Source organism: Falco biarmicus, chromosome 8 (genome assembly GCF_023638135.1).
Source record: "Falco biarmicus isolate bFalBia1 chromosome 8, bFalBia1.pri, whole genome shotgun sequence".
NCBI classification, from domain to species: domain Eukaryota; kingdom Metazoa; phylum Chordata; class Aves; order Falconiformes; family Falconidae; genus Falco; species Falco biarmicus.
Window position 1 is genome coordinate 21442277 of NC_079295.1, and position 23875 is coordinate 21466151.

The 23875-nt window shown below is 37.8% G+C and overlaps 1 protein-coding gene across 2 annotated transcripts; it reads right to left on the reverse strand.

Moving 5' to 3' along the window:
- Nucleotides 1-891: 891 nt before the first annotated feature.
- Nucleotides 892-23467, reverse strand: HAT1 (histone acetyltransferase 1). 2 transcript variants are annotated; one of them, XM_056348907.1, is made up of 11 exons: nucleotides 23347-23466; nucleotides 22077-22148; nucleotides 19365-19440; nucleotides 16546-16666; nucleotides 10480-10659; nucleotides 10119-10240; nucleotides 9514-9618; nucleotides 9064-9170; nucleotides 6310-6461; nucleotides 4936-5052; nucleotides 892-1294 (listed from the first exon to the last, which is right to left on the reverse strand). In XM_056348907.1, exons 1-11 carry the CDS (start codon nucleotides 23351-23353, stop codon nucleotides 1127-1129), a joined length of 1227 nt encoding a protein of 408 aa, XP_056204882.1. In that variant the 5' UTR covers nucleotides 23354-23466; the 3' UTR covers nucleotides 892-1126. The 2 variants fall into 2 exon arrangements, with proteins under 2 accessions (XP_056204882.1, XP_056204883.1); XM_056348908.1 differs by lacking the exon at nucleotides 892-1294 and adding an exon at nucleotides 1880-4794 and having other exon boundaries at nucleotides 23347-23467.
- Between the last annotated feature and the right edge of the window lie 408 nt (nucleotides 23468-23875).

The following is a 23875-nucleotide window of genomic DNA, read 5'->3' on the forward strand; positions in this document are numbered from 1 at the left end:
GTAGATGAATGACATATCATATAGACAAGATATCCTAACCAGATTTAATAAGAGAATAAAAAAATTATCCATAGGTTTTAAACATTTGGAAAACATTACACTTTCCTCCACATCATATTGGAAGGTAGTAGAGAACAGTGAATCTACAAACTCCAGTTTTGAAAGCTGGACCCGAATCCCATTTAGGACCACAAAGCATGGTTAGTGAATTTCAAGAATCCTTATTCAGATTAAGTCTTCTTGGATACGGGCCAAGACAAATCAGTTCTGAAGTCTGAACTACCAGAAAAGATAGCATGGTGTAGTGCTCTGAGGGAAGAGAAGCAGGATATTTAAGAAATAACCTCACATCTGAGAAGTAATGGATAACAGAATAGAATGAAGGACCTATATGAAGGCACTTGCTGCCCACAGATCTGTATGGTTCTTAGACTAGTAGAAGTGCTTTTGGGGTCCTTACAAAGTCTTGGCTGTTTCCCCAGCTTGTGAGCTATTTTCCTGAAATCACAAACAATTTGGGGGTTTGAAAAGGAATATGGCTCAAGAATCTTTAGAGGCTTAAGCAGAGTGGATCTGACAGAATATGGGAGCAAGATCCACTTTGAATATAGGGTAAGGAGCCTGTACTCAGGAAGCATGCCAGCTAGATCACAGAACCAGTCTTGTAAGCTGCTTGTATGCCATTAAACCAAAGAGTGCACAGGCCCTACATACACACTACAACAGGATCCAAGTAGATCTAGATCTTCCTGAGGAAGATCAAGTTAGGAGAAATCTGGGAGAGATGCAGTATTTATATTGCTTAGATTTATGTATTAACTTGCTATTCAGGTATCTATTAAATGTTGAGGCAAAACAGAAGGGTAAAGAAAATTTGTACAATTGAAGTGATACTGTATCTGAGAATGTACGTTGTTTATTTCAGCAATAAGTGCCCCCAAACCTGAAGTACAACATTTTAAAATCTACAACACAAAAATAGAAAATATTCAAAATGCACAGAAACACAAGTCACCTTTAATGTGATTAAAACGTCACATGAGATTTTTTGCAGTTAAGTGGCAATTAAGGATGTGCTTTACAACACTGTATAGAAATTTGCAAGTTTCCTGTACAGGCAGGATCCTCAGGCTTGTGCAAGTCGTTCTAGGACTCTTCGGTAATCTGAAACAAGTTGTTGGAAGCTCTCTTCTAACTGTTCATGTTGCATGTTTAGGTCTATTTGGTTCAACTGGTTCGTCAGCTCCTCTGGTCTTAGACACCTTCTCATCTTGGCAAGTTCTCTCTGCTTTTTCTATGCAACCAAACAAATAGTAATTTGAACACAACCAATAATTATCAAGAATATGCTATTTCATCAAATGTATTCAATTTCATTATCTAGCTCTTTAAGATGTCCCTAATACTAAGAAAAAAAGTTAGTGTTTGATTAGGACATCTGTTCTGGTAAAGCCTGAGTTTCTGTATTACCAATCAACATGTGAAGTAAAAAATGGTTTCAAGGTTTTTCCTTGACCAAACGGATCAGGTCAACTCCTGAAGATGTATGGCATGAAGAACTAGACTGTAGAAAACTACTCAGGATATTTAGTTCTATGCTGTCATTAATTACACTGGTGTCCCATTATGGGGCTGTTCAGCCAACTGATTTCCCCATAACTGACTATCAATAATTAATTTTAAGCCTCCTGTACACAGAAAACATTTCACAAGTATTTACAAATTATTAAAAAGTTACCAGGGATTAGCAATAACAGCACTGAAATGCAGCAAGATTATTTACAAGTATAAACGTATTTGTTTATATGATGAGGAGAAGATGAGGAGTTCCCCTTGCTGTGTCACATATGTGGTGTTTTTACCTGTTTTTTAAAAATACCTCAAAATACTTCTGTACTTCCTTTCTCTGGATGTACTTTTATATAGCTGGTATCTATTTCTGAATTTCTCAGTTCCTTGGTTACCTTCCATTCTCCAGTCTTCCCTCGCTTTGTAAAAAACGAAATGTCATTCAACATTTCATTTAAAAAAAATGCATTATGTGTGCCTGGCATCTTATCAATAAATCTTTGCAATGCCTGTGGAATCATAAGAGTTTGTTGAAACAACAAATTTTTCCCCAAACTATTCTAAAATCAAACCCCTTCTGTACTCCATTTAATTTTACACTTATCTCAAAGGAAAATCAGTTTTCTTTCTGTCATTGATGCTGAGGGTCAGGAGAAAGAAGTGGAGATCAGAGTAAACTGTAAATGAGTGAGATCAGAAAAACTTCTTTAGTCTCCCACAGATCCCATAGCCAAAGTTCAGTTCAGAAAAGGAGTTTCTGCATCAGAGTCCTTATGAGGCCTCCAGGCACATTTCTAGCCAATAATCAAGAAAGATTTAATTGTAGGAAGGATGTCAAAAGTAGCATAGCTGTTTAAATTTTAGATTCACGTTAGCTCTAGCTAGTCAAAATGAGTACAATACTCAAAACGTGTGATGAGTTTCCCAAATGAAAATAGAGATGAGTACCTTCTGTGCAAGCTTCTGTCCATAGAAAAACTAAAACCTCCTTATTCTAGAATTAATTTTAAGTCTGATTAACAGGAATATCTGTTAAGATTATATATAAGCACTGAAAAAAAAGGTGTCAGCTTTTAAATGTCAATTACATCTGATACTGTAGCATTAGGCCATCTCTAAGTTCCTGATTCTGGGTAAAAAGCAAATTCCCTCCACACCATTCAGATAGCCAGTTGTTCCAATATCCATTTCCTCCCAAATACAGTACCAGCATATGCAGGTACACAAGATTCTGAAACCCACAGTCAGTGACATTTTACCCAAGCAGTTTCAAGAGGATTATTTGGGAGCAAGTTATTGGACTTGGCAGAAAATTATACTCTGTTGAAGTAGCAAACCCAAAAGAAGTACTATGACTAAGAAAAGCTGCACAGCAGTGGTGTTTACTTGCAGAAGGGATGACATGAAGAACAAAGACATACTATCAAGAAGACATGTCTACCAGCAGAGTCTACTAATGAGCATAAAAACCAGGGTTCTTCAAAAATGGAGAAGCCACAGTGAACCTGGAATTTCACAAGCTGCTCACCCTTTGAGCTACCTTAGAGTGATGCCCTGTTCACAAAGATACTAAAACTTTTACTTTCTGTATCAGTTATTCCAATCTAGTGGTGCCATATACATAAAAATCTCAATATTTTTAGCAACAGCCTCCTTGCTAATGTGAAGACTTGAAGGGTAATAGATGTACTACAGGGTTTTGCATCTGGAGTTTCTGCAGACAGTTTTATTTCTGCTATTGTTAGTCAAGGAAATAGCTGTAATACCATTTTTACTAAGTTAAGGTAGTGGCAATTTGGAATTATTCTACATTTGTGCAGCACTGTTCAAATGAAACTATCAAGTGTTTTATATAAAAAATGATACCAGCATTAAGAGCGTGCAATAATATTCCTGATTCTTTAATAAAATTTGCTTCTCCCCCCTCCCCAATTACTATATACTTACTAAAACTTCATTTAATTCCAGTTCTGAAAAAATTTTGAAAACAGCACCATGAATAACATTTATTGGAAATATCATTTAGGAGGAGTGCACGAGTAAGCTGTTTTCTAGGTAGAACTATCATAAACAAGACAGCTGTATTTCAGAACATGAAACAAAATCAGGGAAAGGGTGTTGGCTGCAGCATCGCATATCTAGCAATACAAAATCCATTAATTACTAATGTATTTACTGCATGCAAAGACTGAAGTGGAAACATCTGTTAGAAGCACAAGAATTGAAGTTGCCTATGCAATTCTGGATTTCCCCCCTAGGACTTCAGTGCTGAGTGAATGAGTTGCAACCATTGTAACAGTCTGGTTAGCTGAAAAATCATGGCCATATTTGTAGCAAATTTAGCAAATGAGACAAGACACTCATGAAAGAGAACAGAAAGCGTTTTGATTCAGGCCCTGCCACTCAGCATGACATAGTGTTATCTCCAGATCAGGCAAGTATTTAATACAGTGTTGGGTTCTCATTTCTGTTAACAGCCCCGCTAAGTCCTGCATGAGCACAATCAAAGTTTTGCTATTTTGGTATAGCAGGGTAAGTGCTGCTTTAGGAAGGCTTGCAAGCTAATCAAGGTATTTCTCATACTTTGTAAAACTTTTCCAACAGGATTTTGGTTTGCTTAGCAAGTACTGAACAGAGTGACTAACATGCTAATTATAGCAATAAACCTAGATTTATTTGTGGTCTTTTGACTCTTAATACAAAGACTGATGCCATTAGCGACTAGGATATGTATTTTTTTTTAAGCTGTATCTCAGAGTCAGGTTATGCAATACTGACCAACAGTACTGAAGATCCTGAGAGACATACTTTATAGGAACTAAGAAAATTACTTCGTAATAAGTTTATTACTTCCTTGAACTTTACTGCTGAAATTATTTTCTATTCCATCTGCACGGAATTCTATGTTGACATGGCTTGATTACTTCTAGCAAGCTGTTTTGCTAAGACCTAGTTAACAAGTAGAACAGGAATCTGAACTATGCCTAGTCTGCAGTGTAAACTTGTAATAGCATTTACCTCTTCAGATTTTTGGCTTGTCTATTAACATATTTTTAGCCTTTTCAAGAAATTGACATTTTCTTCCCCTTAAGCCTACCTGGGCACAATGCCACTTGTAGCAAGATAAAAAGCCTTAGTAGTAACTTCCTGCTGGAACTGGGCACAAAACAGTCAGGAGCCAAGCACAGGATCTTCAGCACTGCTGTACGTGAACGTTCTCTGCATCTGTATATGTGTCAGTAGAACACCGCATAACTAATAGTAGTTGATTGGCAACATAATTGGCATCAGCTACATTTATGGAAATGAAAGTAAAATCAAGTATAATTAGCCTTGAAATAAGTATGATACTTAAGTCATATACACCTTATAAGGGCCAATCAGTCTTCTTTTAACGTCCAATCGATAGCTTCTGGACTGTTCTGCATCACCCATATCTGTTGCACGCAATCGGAGAATTTCATAAACTCGTCTTGTGTGTTGCTAATGAACAGAAAGAATAAAAACCACGTCTGAATAAAGCGGTCACTCAACAGAACTCAAAGTGGAGAAATACTGAAATATTAAGTCATTCCTCAGCTTATTGGGAGATAGGCACAGACAAGCCTCTGTCAAACCTATCCTTCTGTCTGGTGGGTTAAATGAATAAATATTTTTGTTTTTCCTTCAAAACCATTTCTTCCATGCAGCCAGTGCCTGATGTCCCAAAGTGTTGCACCAGCTGTAGAGGTGTTTCAAGGACCTGCTGTAGATGAACAGCATGAAGTCCAGAAAGCCAGAGACCAAAACTACTTCAAGTAACTGAATGACTGAACTAGAGTAACACTAAGCAGTATTTTGCTAAACATTATCTACATTGCTTATTTTATTAATTGCTGTATATCTACTGCCCTTCACAAGGCCCCCTGGGAGTTCTAAATAGGAGAATGAAATAATATTTACAACTTTTTGTTTACTAGGGAAGAAAATGAAAGAATTAGTAATGGGAAAACCGAAGTGCTTTTGGAACCAGGATCAGCTAGTATCACATCTGGGAAAAAAAAAAAAATCATGTTGCCACTACATTCCTATTAACTATTGCATCTGTATGAAAACAGAAGACTAAGTATTCTCTTGCTGAGCAACAGAACAAAAATAAGGTGGTTTGTTTGCTACACTAGCTAGCATATGTTTAGATACTGTTAAAAAACCCAAACCTGACTTATTTATCCCTTCAGGTTTAAGGTATCAGACATAAAAGGCTGAAAATGTAGTGTCCTTATACAAGCAATACCATTTTCATGAACACATTTGAATATGGCTCCACACTCCCCATCCCTCAAGCCTCTAAGTTTTCATTAAACCACATTCAAATACATTTTTAATTAAGCAGCTCTGCCATTCCACTACCATACTCACTAATGAGTTTAATCACTGAGCAGATTACCAGAAAATTTAACTGTTTAGTTCTCTAAGTTTGCTACTTTAATGTTCTGCATTCCCAAAACAACACTTGTTATTTGTATAAGTATACTTGAAAGAAATGGAAACCATGTCAAATTCTATTACATCAACAGAATCAGTAGGTAAAAAAAACATTTACCTAAACCCACAACCTAGGTATCTTCTCCCTTCCAGATACAACCTAAAAATCTGTAGAAATAAGCCAGAGCATGCGAATTCCACGTCTCCACCTCTTTTTAAAGTGTTATTCTACTAGTTTGATAATAATGTCCAACTACAACTGTTCTGATTTAATACCTTATTTATTTTCAGTTTTTGTTGAGCTTCCATCACCATTTCTTGGGTGAAACCTTGCATTAACTTTCCTGGGGAAAAACAAAGCAAATCTTGACAGAGCTTTACAAGGACAAAGTCTCTTAGCTTCACATAGTTTTCAGATGGATCTTCAGCTGGAAAGAATAAAAAAGCACACAGTTAATACCAGCATTATGTTTCCTCATCTCTGGTATGTAATTGCAAAGTACTACGGAAAACAAAAGCAGATATGGTATTCATCAGTATACGAACAACTGTGCTGAATTTTAAGTACTAGTATCTAAAGTTTTACATTTTTGACAATAGATGTTAAAGAGCTTGCAGAAAGAAAAAATTTCCAATATTCTGTGTATGCAGTACTGTACAGTATTATATAGGCACTTCTCAGACTGTCAATATACACATTTAATGCAATTTAACTCTTGGGAAAACAAAATTACTTATGTATAAACCCCTTTTTCTTTTTTTCCGTATATTCCATGTTTGACAGAATGGTAGAGTACTAGAACACAAACTAACTATGTGGAAAAAGACTGGTGAAACTATCCTGCTGTATACAACTAAACTAGCCGAAGGCAATTATTGACCACAAGTTATAGCCTTTGTCAGCAAGGCAGGTAAGGAAAGGTACAAGGACCCAAAGGGCAAGCTTATACAAAATTAAAAGGCTGGAAGGACCCAAGCAAAAGCTGATCACAATTTTAAGGTCCTTCCATTTTGCTTAAAACAGCAGCATAACTATCAAATCTGTTGCTTTAAAAAGAAACAGCAAAGTTGAAAACTAGCTTCAAGGAACATCAACATGGTCCCATATGCAACTTTATTCCCACTTATGAAATATGCAGAAGGAAAATGCTTACAACATTGTGAATATTTCTTCCTTAATTGTTTAGGCAGGACTACTACAAATAAGTAGCAGGGTTGTGTTCCCCCCAGCACTCATTTTTCTGTGGACTGGCATTGTGAAATTGCTAAACAGCTCATATCCCAGTTGTGTTTTTCTTCAGTTTTGAGGACCATTGTAAATAGTTGAAATCTGTAGTTTAAGGACAATCGAAAGCCAGTAAGTTTCCAAGGAGGACTGGGATAGAAGTTTTTACTTTGTATATGCAGCACTGCACAACTGGCAGTTTATTTTTTGGGATAGAGAATGCTTATGACTGTTTTATCAGTTAAAATGTTTCATGCAGAGTGGCCTAATCTTGTATGGCAAGTCTTATAGCACTTATTCTGCAGAAGAGACTGGAGAAGCAGAGATGATTGATTCCATTCCTTTTTGTTCAGATTAGTTGGAAAACAGACAAGGCAGTGTCTGCACCGTAAGCACTATCAGTATACATTTTGCTTGTGTCAATTAGGAGGACAAGCTATAAGCAAAGCAAAATATTTTTTGTAAATGTGAACGAAGTATTTTTTTTAAAGCACTAGCTCATTTACAGAGGTTACGTGTATCAATTTCCTCTTTTCAAAATGGTTAAAAGGCTTTACTTCACAATTTTAGAGGCTACGTAACTAAATATTCTGGCCATATCAAGATTGTCCAGCCCGATTTTCCTCTCAAAAAGGACAATAAATAATTTTGTAAAAGCCTTAATTTCCATAACTTGAGCGTCATGCAGAATACTGCAAGCTTCTCCTGCTTTATTCCATAAAGAAAATAAAACCAATTTTAGTGCACATTTACTGTTTGCTACAACCCTGCGTTTAAGGCACTGAGCCATGAACACATCATATGATTTATGAAATAACATGTTAAGACTTTTTTTAACCTCAATCCTAACAGCTAGGTAAAGGTAAAGCTTTGTACTATTAAAAAGAAAAAAGTAAATGCATGATGCACATGATTTCCTGTTACATAAACAAAGTTATATTTCCTTAGGTTCCTATGAACTGGATTAAAATGATGAGATTGATTACTTTATGTTAGGATTATCCTGCAGCACTGCATTATGAAAGCAAGTGTTCTATTGTATTTTAATTAGAATGGAGGAGTTATTTCAAATTAAGGTGAGGTCTGTGACAGCCCCTACCTAGAACAGTCATGTGTTTGAACTGCATTTCTTCCTGTATTGCACTTGAAACCACAGAACAAATGTCATGTTTGTAGCCATTTATGTTATTTTTGTGCACATATACCCTTTTTCTCCTCTGCCATTTCCTCAAGTTTCTCAAGTTTATTTTTTCTTTTTTTTTTTTTTCTTTTTTTTTTTTTTTCAGGTATTTGTGCACACACCTTCAATATCATGGATGCCTTCAGCCAGGAATTCATGCTTTGGGAGCACAAGTTCTCTACAGATTTTTACTGTCTCTAAAATTTTGGTTTACACAGTAATATTTATGTGCAATTTTACGTTGGTGTCCCCCCTGCTCCCAATTTTGAGTTTTGGCTAATAGGAGTAAGTAGAAGAAATAGGAATTTGACAAAGCTCGATCTCTTGGAAAATTCAGCTGTGTATTCTCACAATAAAATGGCTAATTAGCTGGTAATCCGTTCATGCTAGGGATTGAATTTTCCTGGTGTGCTGTTCTCTAAGTAAAGGATTTAAAGAGCTACATTATATACAGTTCTTCTGTAAACCAGGGTACTATTAATCCTGAACAGAGCTGAAGCTAAATCTTCAAAAGGCCATTTAATTCTGACAAATTAACATGAAAGTTAGTTTGCAGGCTAACAACCTGTAAATGCTACAAGTTGCTTATGAAACAGGTGAGCTGAGTTAAAAATTTAACACAAACCTGTTATATCAAGTACTGTAGGAGAAGACATATAGTATCTATGAACTGTTTCAAGCAGCTGAGCACCATGGCCTTCTCCTTGGAATGGTGGCAAGATCAGCATCTGGCTACAGACAAAGGAAAGTATTTTCAGTTCAAATGCACGCATTTGCAAACTTTATAATGCAAAGGCTTAAAACCAAAACGGTATTTCATTTTAGATTAAAGTACATGTAGCAATCTTCATGTTAAAATAAAATTTTTAATGGAGTCTTAAAATTGCTAAATATTCAAAACTTGTTTAAGATTCCCTCTGCTTGAGGAAGGGAACAATGAAATAAATCAGTGCATAGCCAGCTAATAATGGGGATTTTTTTAAACAAATCAACACCATTATAAACAAGTATTGGGAACTTCAGCAGTTCCCTCTTCTGAAATAAAAGGCAAGGCACGAGTTACACCGCCAATTACCTTACACGTGGCCGGGTTTTGTCTGGGTACACATAGTAATTATAGACTGTCATGTAGCCTACGGTCGCAAAGAGCGTAGCTCCATCCTTATTATACTTCTCAAATCTGCAGATAAAACAGAAAGCCAAGCAGGTCAATTACAGTCGCGCTCCCATGCAGTGTCCATTTTCTTTTCCATTCTCCAACTGAATTTTCAGTGTCAGCAAGCTACTCTGTGAGGGCCCAATGGGTACACCTGCTATGTTCTGAATGTACAATTCACTTAATTGGTGTGCAGCAACTTGGATAAATCAGGCCTCTTTACAGCACTTCAGTGCACTTGCTTATTATAAAGATGAATAGGTGGCAAGTAAAAGAAAACACAGGCAAAGCTCATTTTACTGTTTAAGCCTACATTCAGGGCTCTAACGGACAACAGCATTTAATTCAGCTCTATTCTCAAGCTTTCCCAAAGCATAATGGAGGAAAACTCAAGCCTCATAAACAATGGTTTTTCTTTCCTGGGAAAAATATCATTATACTGCTCCAATAATTGGCCAGCCACAATTAAAATGCAGGCTTTGTGGAGGTAATAAGGTCCACTGTTGCTTTAGAACTGTACTTACACTAGAAAGTAGTTCCATCTTTCATCATCTACATCAATAAAGCTAGCAGTTTCAATAAACCACATCAAGAACGTCTGAAGCCTTTCATGATATTCTCGAAAGCCTGTACATGTCATGTCGGCCTAGGGAAAAAGCCAGGAGAAGTCAGGTGAAACCTATCACAGATGTAAGAGGGAAAAAACCCCATGCAAAACCTAATTAAATTCTCCAATATAAAAAAGCATGTTTATAATTATCAATAAACTGGTAAAAATGACAGTATTTATATATTACAGTCAAAACATTACTGAAAATGCATCACTGCAAAATAAAATGTGATTTGCTTGCTCAAAATCACAAGTTTTAAACTTATTTCTCATACCTTGTATATCTGATATGTTATATCTTCACCAGCTTCCTCATTATGGACAGAATATGTGTGTAGCAGCATTCCAAAGGGCTTGAAGTTGACCTCCTTCTCCAGAAGAGACACAAAGTCATCTGTGTTTGTGCAAAAGCCAGGAGGAATGATTTCTCTAATTTTACTTTCAACATCATCTGCCTGGAGATTACAAAAGGGGGCAGGATCAGTGGAAGATTGGAAAAAGACAGCACTGATGTCACTATTGTGGTATAAGAAATGCATGTAAGAGAGACGCTATGGCCTAACAGTAATGAAAGAAGAAAAAAAAGACAAGGAATAGCTCAAGCATTCCTGTGTGTTCAGTAGTGACTTTCCAGCAAGTAAAGGAGCTGCACTGATGAGATCCAGCAAAGTCACAATCCAGCAGCCACCACAAGCATCTAAAAGCTTGCAGTTACAGCATAAGTTAATGAATGTTTTTATGGTTACAGACTGTTACATTTGTCCAATTCAAAACCTAATAGTGCTGATAGTTATTCTGAAAGTGCAGCACGTTCAGAAGCTAAGACTTCCCAGTCAGCAATTCTCTAAGACCTACACAGCCTTGTGGAACACAGGTTCCCAAACAAGCAGCTTACAAGAGGTATTAGGTGAAGCAAAACTATGTGGAAGAAAAGGGACAAAGATCAAAAATGGTAGCTCCCAAATAGGAAAGTGACAGCTAGCACACTCTTGCATTCTTGTGTCTCCCTGCTTGAAATGCCTGCCTATAGAATCAGCAGCAAACACCTTACAAACTCAGAAGACATCATCCTACATTCTAATCAAAGAAAAAACTGAAAACAAAATTTAACATAATAAAAATATAATTTAAGGATACTGTCAGCAAATCTCACCTGTGGTGTAACATACTGGGGAAGACAAAATATTCTGACCCCAAAATTAAACTCAGATTAAAATTACTCTTTTCAGATAACCAAAGTGAAAGTTAGACTATCAGCTGAGCAGACTTCATAATCCCTTTCAGACCCCAAAAAGACCACTTGATTGAATACATTTACTACTCCTTTTTAACCATGAATATTTGATGAAGTTTCACAATAACGTATTACTGCTTCTCACCAGGCAATAAAACTTAATGAATTGGTCTCAACTTAACAAAACCGTACTCCTCAATACAACCCCTAAAAGCCTGACATTACATTCAACAAAATGAGCTTACATTCAATTCAAACTTTCCTCTGAACAATGAATCCAGGTTTTTACTTAATGGAGTTTGCCGTGAGTTCAGCTGTAATGTTTGTATTGTATCTATTTCCACAAGAGCTGACACAAGAACACTTTGTGTTAACTTACTAAGCAGCTCTTTCACACCGTTTACATGCATGATGGGTATTAGTTCAAAACCAAGACCCTTGCTACTTAGCATTCAAAACAGGGAAATTAAGATGCTTAGAACAAAATACACTACAAAAGGCTAATACAACATGCTACTAATTCCTGTCCTTTCAACTATAGTCCCTTAAGTAGAAGCAATGCACCTGCAAATGAATAGCACTTTATCATTCAGTTTCATTTTTAGTGCAGAGAAAGATGGATGTAGTTCAGCACAAACAAGTTTTATTCTTAATGGTTTGGTACTACCAACATTTATATTTATATTTGTAGAGAGCTCTATTAAGCAATTAAAATATAGCTCTACAATACTTGGTGTAAGAACCCAGTTAACATGCGTACAATCTTTACATCCATTTCATTCTCAAAACAAAAGAGATGCGTTTATTGGAACCTTTGCTATTCTTCTTAGAGCAATATTAGTGAAACATTTTCTTTACACTTAAGTGATTTAACTGCGTTACACAAAATCAGCCATTTTTTTCCAGAATCAATGACTTACATAAAGAAAAGGTTAATAGTATGGAACACATTTTAGAAATGCCTTTTTTTTTTAAACTGTGCAAGTGCAGTTTTTACACAGATCTTACACTGCACTGCTGTCAAAGCTGTAGGAAACTGCAACTAAGAATCTGTAGTGTAGCGATTTATTTTATGTATCTGAAAAGAGCATGTGAAAATAATCTAGAATTAAAAGAATACTTTCAAGCATCAGTTCAATAACTTAAGCTATGTGCAAGGTACCTAAAAAGGGTGAATATACAGTATGAAGTATTACATAAATAATGTTTAAGTAATTTTGCTCCCCTCACAATTCTAAGTTTCTTCACGAGTGGTAAGGAAGGCAAGCTTCCAACCTGCTGAAAGCACATAAGACAATCTGGCTCCCACCACAGAAAAATTTTGTTTTCCATAAAATACAATTAAATAATGAGAACAGAGGCTTAGCAGATAAAGCAGTAGATAATTCTTATTAGTTCTGTATGACTGCAACAAATTTTCAGCTACTGCCTCCTACAATTTCTCTCCACTTGAAATGGAGTCTGGCATAATTTAAGAAAAGAAACCATATTCTTCAGTTACTTTCAGGGTTAATAAGATCTCTCTTTCTCACAGAGGAAATCCCAGAATCCTCAGTTTGAGTGGTGGCATAAATTTAACTGATCTAATTTTCAGTAAGTCCTGGAATACTGGAATCTTGAAATAGCAACAGCATACAAAGAATTTGTTTCATTAATACCTGTTTTCATTAATACCTGTTCTTTTTAATGGAAACATCCATTACTTAGTAGGCACTTTCCAGACACTTCTCTCTGAAGTGCTCATAAACCAAGCAGTTATTAAAATTAGTTTACTGCCTTTCCCATGTGTATTTCTTTGATATTGGTGAGAGGTTAATTTCTTTTGCCAGAGTAAGGCAGTCCTATCTTACCAACTGGCATGGAGGCAACGGTGATACACAAGTTCCTTTCCAGAAGAACAATCCAGCTGACTACTGCAGCAGTATTAAGCAGAGGCGAAGCCACTTACAATGAAGCATGCAAAAACCTGAATGAAGCCAGCTGAGAGCTGTTGAGCTTATGGTTCATGGAGGTACTGTCTGTAATGTATAACCTTCATAATCAGAATCATGTAAGGTGATGATGGGGAATTTGGTATAGACTTGTAACTAAACTTCATTTGTAGTAGTACTACTTAAGTGGGGAGTGTCTCTTTGTACATAGCATTTGACTCTGGGTAATTTCAATATAGAGATTATTCTTGTACTAACAGGCAGTTATAACATCTGTGTATCATGTAGATGCTGTTTCAAAGTGACTTAATTTAAAATAATTATAGAAAAATATTTGAAAGCTGAATTTCTACAACAATTACATGTATTTCCAGTGGGGAGCAATGGAGTGATCAGTAGTACTGCTTAAAAAAGGATGCCAAATACTAAAATTACACTTTTTCATTAACTTTTGTGTCAAGCAAATGTGTTAGCCCAGCTGCAGAGCAAGACAAGTACATTTATAGTAAAGACTATTTCAGAGGTTAGTGAAATAGTTCGCTCCTGCCCCATCAGAAAATGCAGATGAAAAGGAAGATACTTGAACAGCTGCAAATCTCAAAGCAGCAAGCAATTTGGAGGTCAAGGCTATTAATATTTACACCAGAAGAAAGCAGCCTCTCTTCAGATATTTGAAAGGATCAATTCCACTCAAGGGATAACTTCTATTTTCATTAAATGAAGTGCCAGCTTCTGTTCAAAACATGATCATACTTTGCTGAGCCTTCTCCACTACCATGGTTTAGATCCATCTTTAAGGAGATGATACTAAGATGCATAAATATGACTGGAGTTCTGACTCCTGACATTTCAGGATCTTATCTTTTACCTCATGTTTGAAAAGATCTTGGAGAAAAAAATATTGGTATTGCGGCAAATATTTCTGTAAGTCCCCAGCAGAGACTGTAGCAGCTGCTTTAGCAATAATGGAACCAAACCTACTACCACAGAATAAAACCACCTGCTGTTGAATGGGCTTGTGTGGGTATTTAGATACAAAATCCTAAGCTGTGAATAACTTTGCAGAGCAATAAAACTAACTTCTCCCTTGTAACCAGTTATGTTAAATGCAGAAACTGCTGTCCTTTCCTAAACACCATCTATTCACAACACAAAGATCAACAGTCATGTATAGCAGATAGTCTGCATCTTAGTATAATTATCCTGAAGGAACCAAGATCAGCAACTAAACAGCTAACCTCGAAAAGTAAATGTTAATATGTTTAAATTGACACCCTGCTGTAATGACAGTTTATGTTCTAATCTCTGCAACTGCATTCATATCTGAAGGTGGTTAAATTAATGGCAAATCTTTTTCCTATTTAGGTTTACATATAGCCACATGATCAGCTTATTTGGATGTACGCTGTTAACAATACCAAGTGAAGCACAGGGTAAGCTACCTATTCTTCTGATTCAGTGAAAACCTATGGATACTCTGGAAAGTATAGAGAAGCCTCGCTCAGAAAGGTCTTTTTTTGTCCCCATCTCAATCCCTTAAGCAATTGGAGGAATAATTAAATATAGAAAACAGGACCTGAAAGAAGCAAGGATTCCAAGCATTCAAAAAAGTTGCAGAGTGCACTTAGGGCAAGACAGATCTTTCCTTTAGCTTGCACATACCTCCAGAGAAGTAAAGGGGCTTTGCCATTTGTACAGAAAATAGATAGGCTGTAAGTAAAAAGGCCCTACGGTGTGGATTCCTGTTGTGACATGATTTTGAAGTTATGCTGGTAAGAAGTTGGACTGTTTGATTTTAATATGATTATTACTTTGCCAACAAGTTTTCCTTTTTTCCTTATTTCTAAAAACCTTCTAAAGATTGAAGATCATGACCTTTCACTCCTAAGATAATGTTGCCCTAGCCTCACAAGTATTTCAGACATGTCCAGGCACTTAGCTTGTTGAACTAAGTATATTCTAATACAACTTCAGAACAAGGAAGGGCAAAACTTTTGGGCAAATTCGTTCAACATTCAAATTCATTCAGAAGTCATTCCAATGTTTTTTGCTTTACAATAGTCCTTTCCTTGAAAATATTTAAATAAACTTGATTAATTTGAAATTGGGAACTTAAAATACAGCTTGAAGTCATAAAGATATTTACTTTTTTTTTTAAAAAAAACTTTTCTCAGGCAGAGTAATTTGAAGTCAGTGCAAATACAGAGTATTACGAAGACTCATCAATAACCATACCAGTAGCTCTTTTGGAAAGAAATCAACTCAATTTTTTCTTCCTTGTAACTAAGTAAAACTCAGAGGATATTAAGTTTTCTTAATATATCAAAGACCACTCTGAAAAACTAATTTTTTTTCTAAATAACTGTACAGGTAATTATACAATAATTTAATGGTTAAAAACATTCTTAATAAAGTATTTTATTCCTATTTCTAAGTTCCATATACCTTTCTTCAGCTAGCTGAAAGACTGACTAGCTTAGCTTTTGTGGGGTTCTCAAAAATATTCTGAGAGCATATAGGAAGAAGTGGTGGGTGTGTGTGTGCGGGGCGGAGGGAAAAAGCTTTTCTTCAAGTTTTTTATAAGCTTGGAAAAGCTGTAGGCAAAAAAAGAAAAAAGTAAGAGCCCAAAACCAAATAAAACACCCTGCAGGCAATTGTATTATTGTACTCCTTTAAGTAATGCATAAAGCACACATGATACCTAACCAGAAGTTTCTAATCTCATTTCTGCCATACTTGTTCTCCACACCTGCCATTTAAAGAGACACAATCAAGCACCCTACCTCATGAAGTGTTTACAGAAACATCCTTTTCCTTCTTACTGAATTCTCTTCAACATAAAAACCCACCAATGTTAGTCCTCCTCCTGGAGACAGTTAACACAAAAATACAGTCTTGCTAAGTTGTTGGGGGTCTTTTTTTGTGGAACTGGCTTTGGTATTAGCATCTCATGTTTGATTGTACCGTTTGACACAATTTTGATGGTACTGCAGTTAAATGAGGAACAATGGGAAAATGTATAGATGAAGTTTGAAGTTATTTTCAGCTTAGCAACAAAGGAAGCTTTTAATGTAAATCATTTTTGGGTGGGCAATTACTAAATCTAGAATACTTGTCCATATCCCAACTAAACCTTCTCAACAATATTTTAAGTGCAAGTCTGGTTCTGTCTTTACCTCCACACAGTCAAACTTTTCATTAACTTTAGATGTATATTCGATGCGGAAGAGCGTTGACAGGTTACCAGCAATATAGTACAAGAGGATCTTCAGTCCCTTGTATCCAAAAGCAACTTCACTGAGGAAGAAGAACAGAACAATCAGGAATGCTATACACAGCAAAACATTTGCATCACAGAGCTTTCATTTAATATGCTTTGAGGTTTGCACCATCCTTCCCAGTGAGGTATACTAAGTTTCCTAATAGGAAAAGGGGATCAAACTGCATGCACACTATCTAGACAGAGATAATGCCTTACATTATTTCTACTAGTTATTTGCTCCTCTAGTGGAGAAACAGAACATGTGCCTGAACTCAGTAAGGCAGTGTCTGTGTCCTTACTGTGACAGCTCAAGAAAGAATACCTGAAATAGCTAATACTGCATTGATGTTTTTCAATACCTTATGAAAACTTACAGCATAGTGTAATAATTTGGAACACACTACTGCAATTTATACTGTATAAAACACAGACAGATAACCAGTCATAGCAGTTAAGTGTGGGCTTGGTGAACAGTTTCTATATAGGTATACAATCTAACTAGAAGCAAGTAAATGCAAAGTATAGAATACAAAAGCCTTTTTTACACTTTGAAAATATGAGTTGCCTGAACGTAAGTACTATATTGTTGTGAAGCAGAGAGAATTTCTTTTCAGGCAAAACACCAAATGGCAGAATATAGTACCAGTCACAAAGAAACAGGTTCCTTTTTTTGATATTTCAATGCATTGTTAAGTTTTTTTAAACTGAGATTTTCTTTTATGGTAGCACACTTACAATTTAAAATTTGAAGTATAAGCGCCAGAACAAGAATTTGGTTGGTAGTTATACTGACAGATTGGAGAGTTCTCCCATTACTGAAAGTATAATTATTGTCAATGATAGCTGCAGTAGATTGTAATAAAATCAGACTACTACATCTTTATATATATAGTTCATCCTACTTGGAATACTTAGCATGCTTTTTAAATTAATTGGAAATTAAGAAACTTAACTACTTCAAGAAGCCCACAGACACATGCATGGGGATTTTCCATAGTGGTTTGTTTTTTTGTTTTAAACTATGGCCAGATTATTGAATATCACCCTACTGAAAATATTAAATGACACTTTAGGAAAAAAAAAGAAGTAACACTTTTCTGCTCAGACTTTAGTAAAGCCTTTGACACCATTTCCCACAGCATTCTTCTGGAGAAACTGTCTGCTCATGGGTTGGACAGGTATATTCTTCACTGGGTAAAAACTGGCTGGATGGCTGAACCCAGAGTGGTATGAAGGGAGTTAAAACCAGTTAGTGGCTGGTCACAAGTGGTGTTCCCTAGGGCTCAGTAGCGGGACCAGTTCTATTTAATATCTTTATCAATGATCTGGACAAGGGGATCAAGTGCACCCTCAGTAAGTTTGCAGATGACACTAAGTTCGGGGGGGAGTGCTGACCTGCTGGAGGGCAAGGCAGCTCTGGACAGGCTGGACAGAGGCCAACTGTATGAGGTTCAACAAGGCTGACTGCTGGGTCCTGCGTTTGGGTCGCAACAACCCCACACAAGACTACAGGCTTTAGGAAGAGTGGCTGAAAAGCAGAAAAGGACCTGGGGGCACTGGTCGACAGCCAGCTGAATTTGAGCCAACAATGTGCCCAGGTGGCCAAGACCATTCCAGCTCCTATCAAAATAGTGCGGCCAGCAGGACAAGGGCAGTGATTGTCCCCCTGTACTTGGCACTGGTGAGGCTGCATCTCATATACTGTGTTCAGTTTTGGGCCCCTCACTACAAGACACTGACGTGCTGGGGTGTGTCCAAAGAAGGACAATGAAGCTGGTGAAGGGTTCAGAGCACAAGTCTTCTGAGAAACAGCTGAGGAAACCGCTAGGGTTGTTTAGCCTGGAGAGGAAGAGGCTTGGGGGAACCCAATTGCTCTCTGCAACTGCCTGAAAGGTTGTAGCAAGGTGGGTGTTGGTCCCTTCTCCTAAGTAAGAAGCGATAGGACAAGAGGAAATGGCCTCAAGTTGCACCGGGGGGGTTCAGACTGGGTATTAGGAAAAATTTCTCTACCAAAAGGCTTGCCAAGCATTGGAACAGGCTGCCCAGGGAGGTGGTAGAGTCACCGTCCCTGGAGGTATCTAAAAGACATGTAGATGTGGTGCTTAGAGACATGGTTTAGTGATGGACTTGGCAGTGCCAGGTTTGCAGTTGGACTCTATGGTCTTAAAGGTCTTTTCCAACCTAAATGATTCTATAGTTTCTGTATCCCCTGCATGTCTAACTGGTTAGAAGTGTATATATTAGAGAAAATAAACCCCTGAATTCAATGAAGTTAACATTCAATTATCTAGAACAGCCAACAATATGGGTTTAAGTAAGTACTTCTATGTTTTATTCACTAAAAATCCCATGTAACAGTAAAAAAGAAATTGATATACTGTTGCTAGATATACATTTTTGGTATTTATTACTGTGAAACTTATTAGCAATAATTGGTAATTTTTCTTAATCTTTGAGAAATGCCATGAACACAATGCCCACTTAAACAAGCTGACTGCAAAATCAGGTATTTCATTCTCTGCTAATCTACCTTAAAATAGCACATAAAATGACTACAGGCTCAAACTACAAGCTAAGCACCAAGGCCACAGTTTCACTGTATAGTCATAAAACTGAAGTATTGCTGTGTCACTTAAAATAGCTTGGCATAGCAGGGTTTCTTGTTTTCTAACAATTTGGAAGCAACTCTCCTCTTCTGGACCTATCAGTTTGACTCTGGATGCTTTAACTTACTCGTCTCCGAACACTTGATGGCTATACTCTGGATTAAATGTTGTGTTGTCATCCTCCAAATCCTCAGGAAAGCGAACTGAGGAAACAACAAAAAAAGAGCATGACCAAGTTATCAGCTTCAGTTTGTTTATCCACAGATTCCCTGGCAGATGTTCACGTGTTCTTCCACTACAGTCAGGCAATTTCAATTATGAACATTTCTATGTTAGGCTGGCATACAAATGAAAAAGACATCTTGTTCAATTTAGATGCATGTTATTTGATCTGAGATCAAATCATTAAACAGATTAAAACTGAGAAATTGACACAGATTTATATATTTCATATACCTCACTGCCCTGAACGTTATGCCTTTAACTTTATCTTGAGCACTGAAGGCACTGCTCAGCTAGATATCCCCACAGTAAGCCAGATCAATCATGTCAACAATGTTGCCTTCTCATTCTGCCATTCTTCTACACGCAGATGAGAACTCTTCACTGTAGGGCGTTTTCATGGAGTCATGAATAGAAAGAAATGTTTATGTGCGTTTACTTTCATGTCAAAGTTTTGGAGAATCAGCATGAATACATACAGAACGTTGCACCAATACTATATTGGTCCTTGTACCAATATTACCAAAATAATTAAGTGATTTTTTGTTTCCTGGTTCTTTACTTTTCCTTAAAGCCTACTTAAAAAGGTCTTTTCTGGTAAGGTAAAAATATTCGCTATAATGGCATCTACTCAAACTCAGTAACTTACCCAACAAGCATTTATAATGTAACTCCATTATATGGAGTTACAGCAGTTCTTCCATCATAAAATATATGATGTATGATTAGTGGATGAGGTTAGAGGTTAAAGTAGGATTTTCTAGGAAAAATTTTAGAAGACTGAGAAACTTGATTCCTAAACACCCTCTGTGTATTTACAGTTACCTGCAATTGGAAGGGATCTAACTCTTAACTTAAGCATTAAAGTTATATAGTTCAGCCACATTAACAAGGCACAAGTAGCTCAAAACGACAGTTACCTATTTTTTATGTTGAATGAGATAATATGGCATTTGCATGAGCATACAATATTGTAGGAGTTAATATTGCTATTAAAGCTTTTTTCTAAAGCATGTGGAATATTGAACTGCAGCTTTATTGCTGCTTTACTCCAGTAAAAACAGAAATTAAGAAAAGCTTTTTTCTGATAATATTAGAAAGGAATTATTCAAGGAGAAAAATGCATATGAGGAGTGTCTTAGTGACAAGATAGAAGCTTGGCCCTCTCAGAAGCAAAAGAACAGTTGCCCTTGGCTTCTCAGGTTTAACTATAAGCAATACATTTGAGTCCAAGTGGCAGTGTTAAAAAAAAACAACAACAAAAAAAGAAATAAAACAATAACTAAAGAGCAATTCTGAACTGTCACCACAGACTAAATTAGGACCCTGAAGAGGACAGTGTATAACTGCTTTTATAGGCATGTGGGAAATGCATGACTTTTCTTAAATGGCACCACTTTGCAGCTTCTCATCATTTTTCTTAACGTAATTTGTATGTGGAACATCTATACTCTCTGAAAGAAAAAAGGAAGCTAAAGATATTAGGTGAAATGGGCAATGGGCACCTTATTTAAAAACTCTCTAGCAGTCCCCCTGAAGCCTGGTATAGTAGTTCCTTGGATTTTCAGACAGAATTCACTCAGATGTCACTATGTCTCATTCACTCCTTTAGTTTTAGAAAAGTGGAAGAGAAAAATGATACGATATATCCAGTCATAAAACCATTTTTTTGAAATAACATTTAAGAGCAAGGGAAATATTGCACAATTATAGTGGCTTAAAAACATAAGTATTTTGGTTATAATGACATTTTGGCTCACAAGCTGAAGGTGATTCTGTATTAAAAATGCTACTAAACTATACAGAATAGATTGCTAGTAGTAATTCAGGATATTGTTTCACAGGTTCATTACTTTTATTTTCTTAAATTATAGTATTTGTACTGCTCAAGGGAAGAAATGGCTGAAGGGCTGGAAAGATCAAAAGTTAAGACAGGTATGCCTTATTCTTTAAGTCATTACTGCTGCATGTAAGTTTGAGATATGAGCAACTCCACCAAGAGTTCAGTAGTTCTGTTTGTATTCTGGGTGTCCTAGTAAGCAAATTAACTATAGAGCGCAATAAACAGTCCTCAAAAAATAGAATTTTTTTCTATCCACGTTTTAAACAATTTTCATTGTTTTGTGTAATCTAGATAGGGGGGCAGCAGAAAACCCAACCCAACAACACTTTCCAGTCTTTCTTCCTTTTTGTTTTTTCCTTTCAATGAAAAAGAGAAAGATGTTTAAAAAAAAATCTGGTATTTGTAACTAAAGAAATTAGTTCTGTTGCTATGGTCACCACGAAGACAACATACTTAGAACTGCAACATGGCATAAGGATTAGAGAAGAAAAGACATAATACTTCAAGAAAATAAGACATAATTCCAACGCACTCTGGTAACATGCTAATAAATAGGTAATAACATTACTATGCAGAGACAAGACTGAATTTCTATAGCTGTACTTAATCGTTGCAGTCTCAGCAAAACTAGACTGTGTATTTCTATTCTTGTGTTTGTATATTCATACTAATAAGTACATATTATACTTAAATCCACCCGAGTTTTAAGGAAGTTTCTTAAGAAGGTACTAAAATATTCCAGTATCAAATGCACAATATTTTAAGTGACATTACCTAGTTTCAGCTGAATTGCTTCATTTGTATTACACTTGTATTCAGCCAGCTTCTTCTCCATAGCAGTAAGTCCTGAATAAAAAGATGTATTTTTTAAAGAATTAAAAGGTGTACAAATCTATGTGTCACTATTATTCAAGGAACATATTTAGAAAAAGGTTCTCAAAACCAGAAAAACACACACAACACAAACCCACCAAAAATACTGAAAGAGCAGGTTAAAAAAAGCTACAATGTATAAAAGGAATATAGCGATTTATCTCAAATGCTTTTGTGGAACTAGAAACAAGAACTAGAAAACAGATCACAACTATCTCCCTTTTTAGTCTCCAAGAAAGAAGGGCATTACAGTGAACGCAGTTAAACGTTCTAAGCTATTACAAACAAAACATATTTGAAAGCTCTAAGTAGAGATTAAGTATTCAGCCTAACATGTTTCTTTTAAAGACCACATTAAGTAACATGCTTCAGGGCATTTCAAGTATTTGCATGAAGTTGTTTTCATAAACAGGTGTTCATGGGCTACAGTGGCATGTATGCCACCAGCAATTACATAGTTACCACTTTGTTCCAGAGTAGACCCAGAAGGAAATAACAAACAAATTACATCTAGTCTGTTTTCCAAAGCATAATTCAGCACTGAAAACATGTTTCACTTATGGTATTTTTCAAGTGCTTCACAAATCCAGCTTCCCCTTTATTCCAGAAGTCTTACCAGAAAGTTCTTCCTCTAACATCAGGTAGTAGTCTTAAAGTAAAGGCAAGTTTGGGTTTTTGATTCCCTTCCCACCCCCACTAAACTAGTGATCATGGAGACACACTCTGGCTTACCACTACTAAGCGACTGTGAGCTCGAGGATGCCTGCCTGCCTGCCTGCCCGCCCGCCCAGCAGCAGCATGACCATAGCAACAGGAGGGCAGAAAGTCAGCCCCACCCCCAGCACCTGACTCTCCGGTGGTCGGAGCTCACCGCGGCCAGCCCTCAACGCCAACCGCACCCACTAGTCCCGCCACGGCCGCCCCCAGCTCGCACTCCACTTCCTTGCCCCACGTCCCAGCACCTGCGCGCGCCCGCATAAGCACGGCGGAGGGGAACAGCGCAGACCGGCCCCGGTACCCCGCCCCCTCTCCCGGAGAGGGACGGACTGCGCCCAGACCGGCTCCCCCAAGCCGCCGCGGCCCCCCGCCGCGGTCAAAGCGGCACTGCAGGCCCTGTCATCCCTCAGGACGCAGCCGAGCAGCGCAGGGCAAGCCAGGCCCAGGGACTCACCCGCCATTTCCGAAGAGGTGGCAGACGAGTCAGCCGGGCAGAACGAATCAACCCGCGCGCCCACTCACCGGAAGTGAGCGCACACTCATATACTTCCGCTTCCGCCCGCCGAAAAGCAGTGAGGAGCCAATAACGGCACCGTGCGCGGCGCGCACCCGCGCGCATGCCCAGCGCTGCGCGAGCGCCGCCCCGCCCCGTCGCGGCGGGAGCCTTGAAGAACTGCATCCGCGCGACTGCTCCTTTGGTGGCCCCGCCCGCAGGGCGCCGCCGGGGGGAGGGCGCGGCGCGGCCTGGCCAGGCCAGCGCGCATGCGTAGTGCTGCCCGCCGCAGCCTCGCACCTGGCACGGCGGCGCGGGCACCGCCGGCAGCGGGCGGGCGCTGGCTGGCTCTGCCATTTGGAGTGCACCGCTGCCAGCCCCTTGGAGCGCTGTGCGGGGACCTGGGCTGTGTTACCCGGCCGCAGCCCGGGGGCCTGTGGGATGTTAACCATCTGTGAGGAGGTTTAGGGTACAGCATCGTCCCTTCCCG

What these genes read in the sequence shown, in the direction of transcription:
- HAT1 (XM_056348907.1), bottom strand. An exon ending in AGCAATTCAGCTGAAACTAG is followed by an intron (nt 19,441 to 22,076) that starts GTAATGTCACTT and finishes TTGTTTCCTCAG; the next exon opens with TTCGCTTTCCTGAGGATTTG. An exon ending in TAACATATCAGATATACAAG is followed by an intron (nt 10,241 to 10,479) that starts GTATGAGAAATA and finishes CTTTTTCCCTAG; the next exon opens with GCCGACATGACATGTACAGG.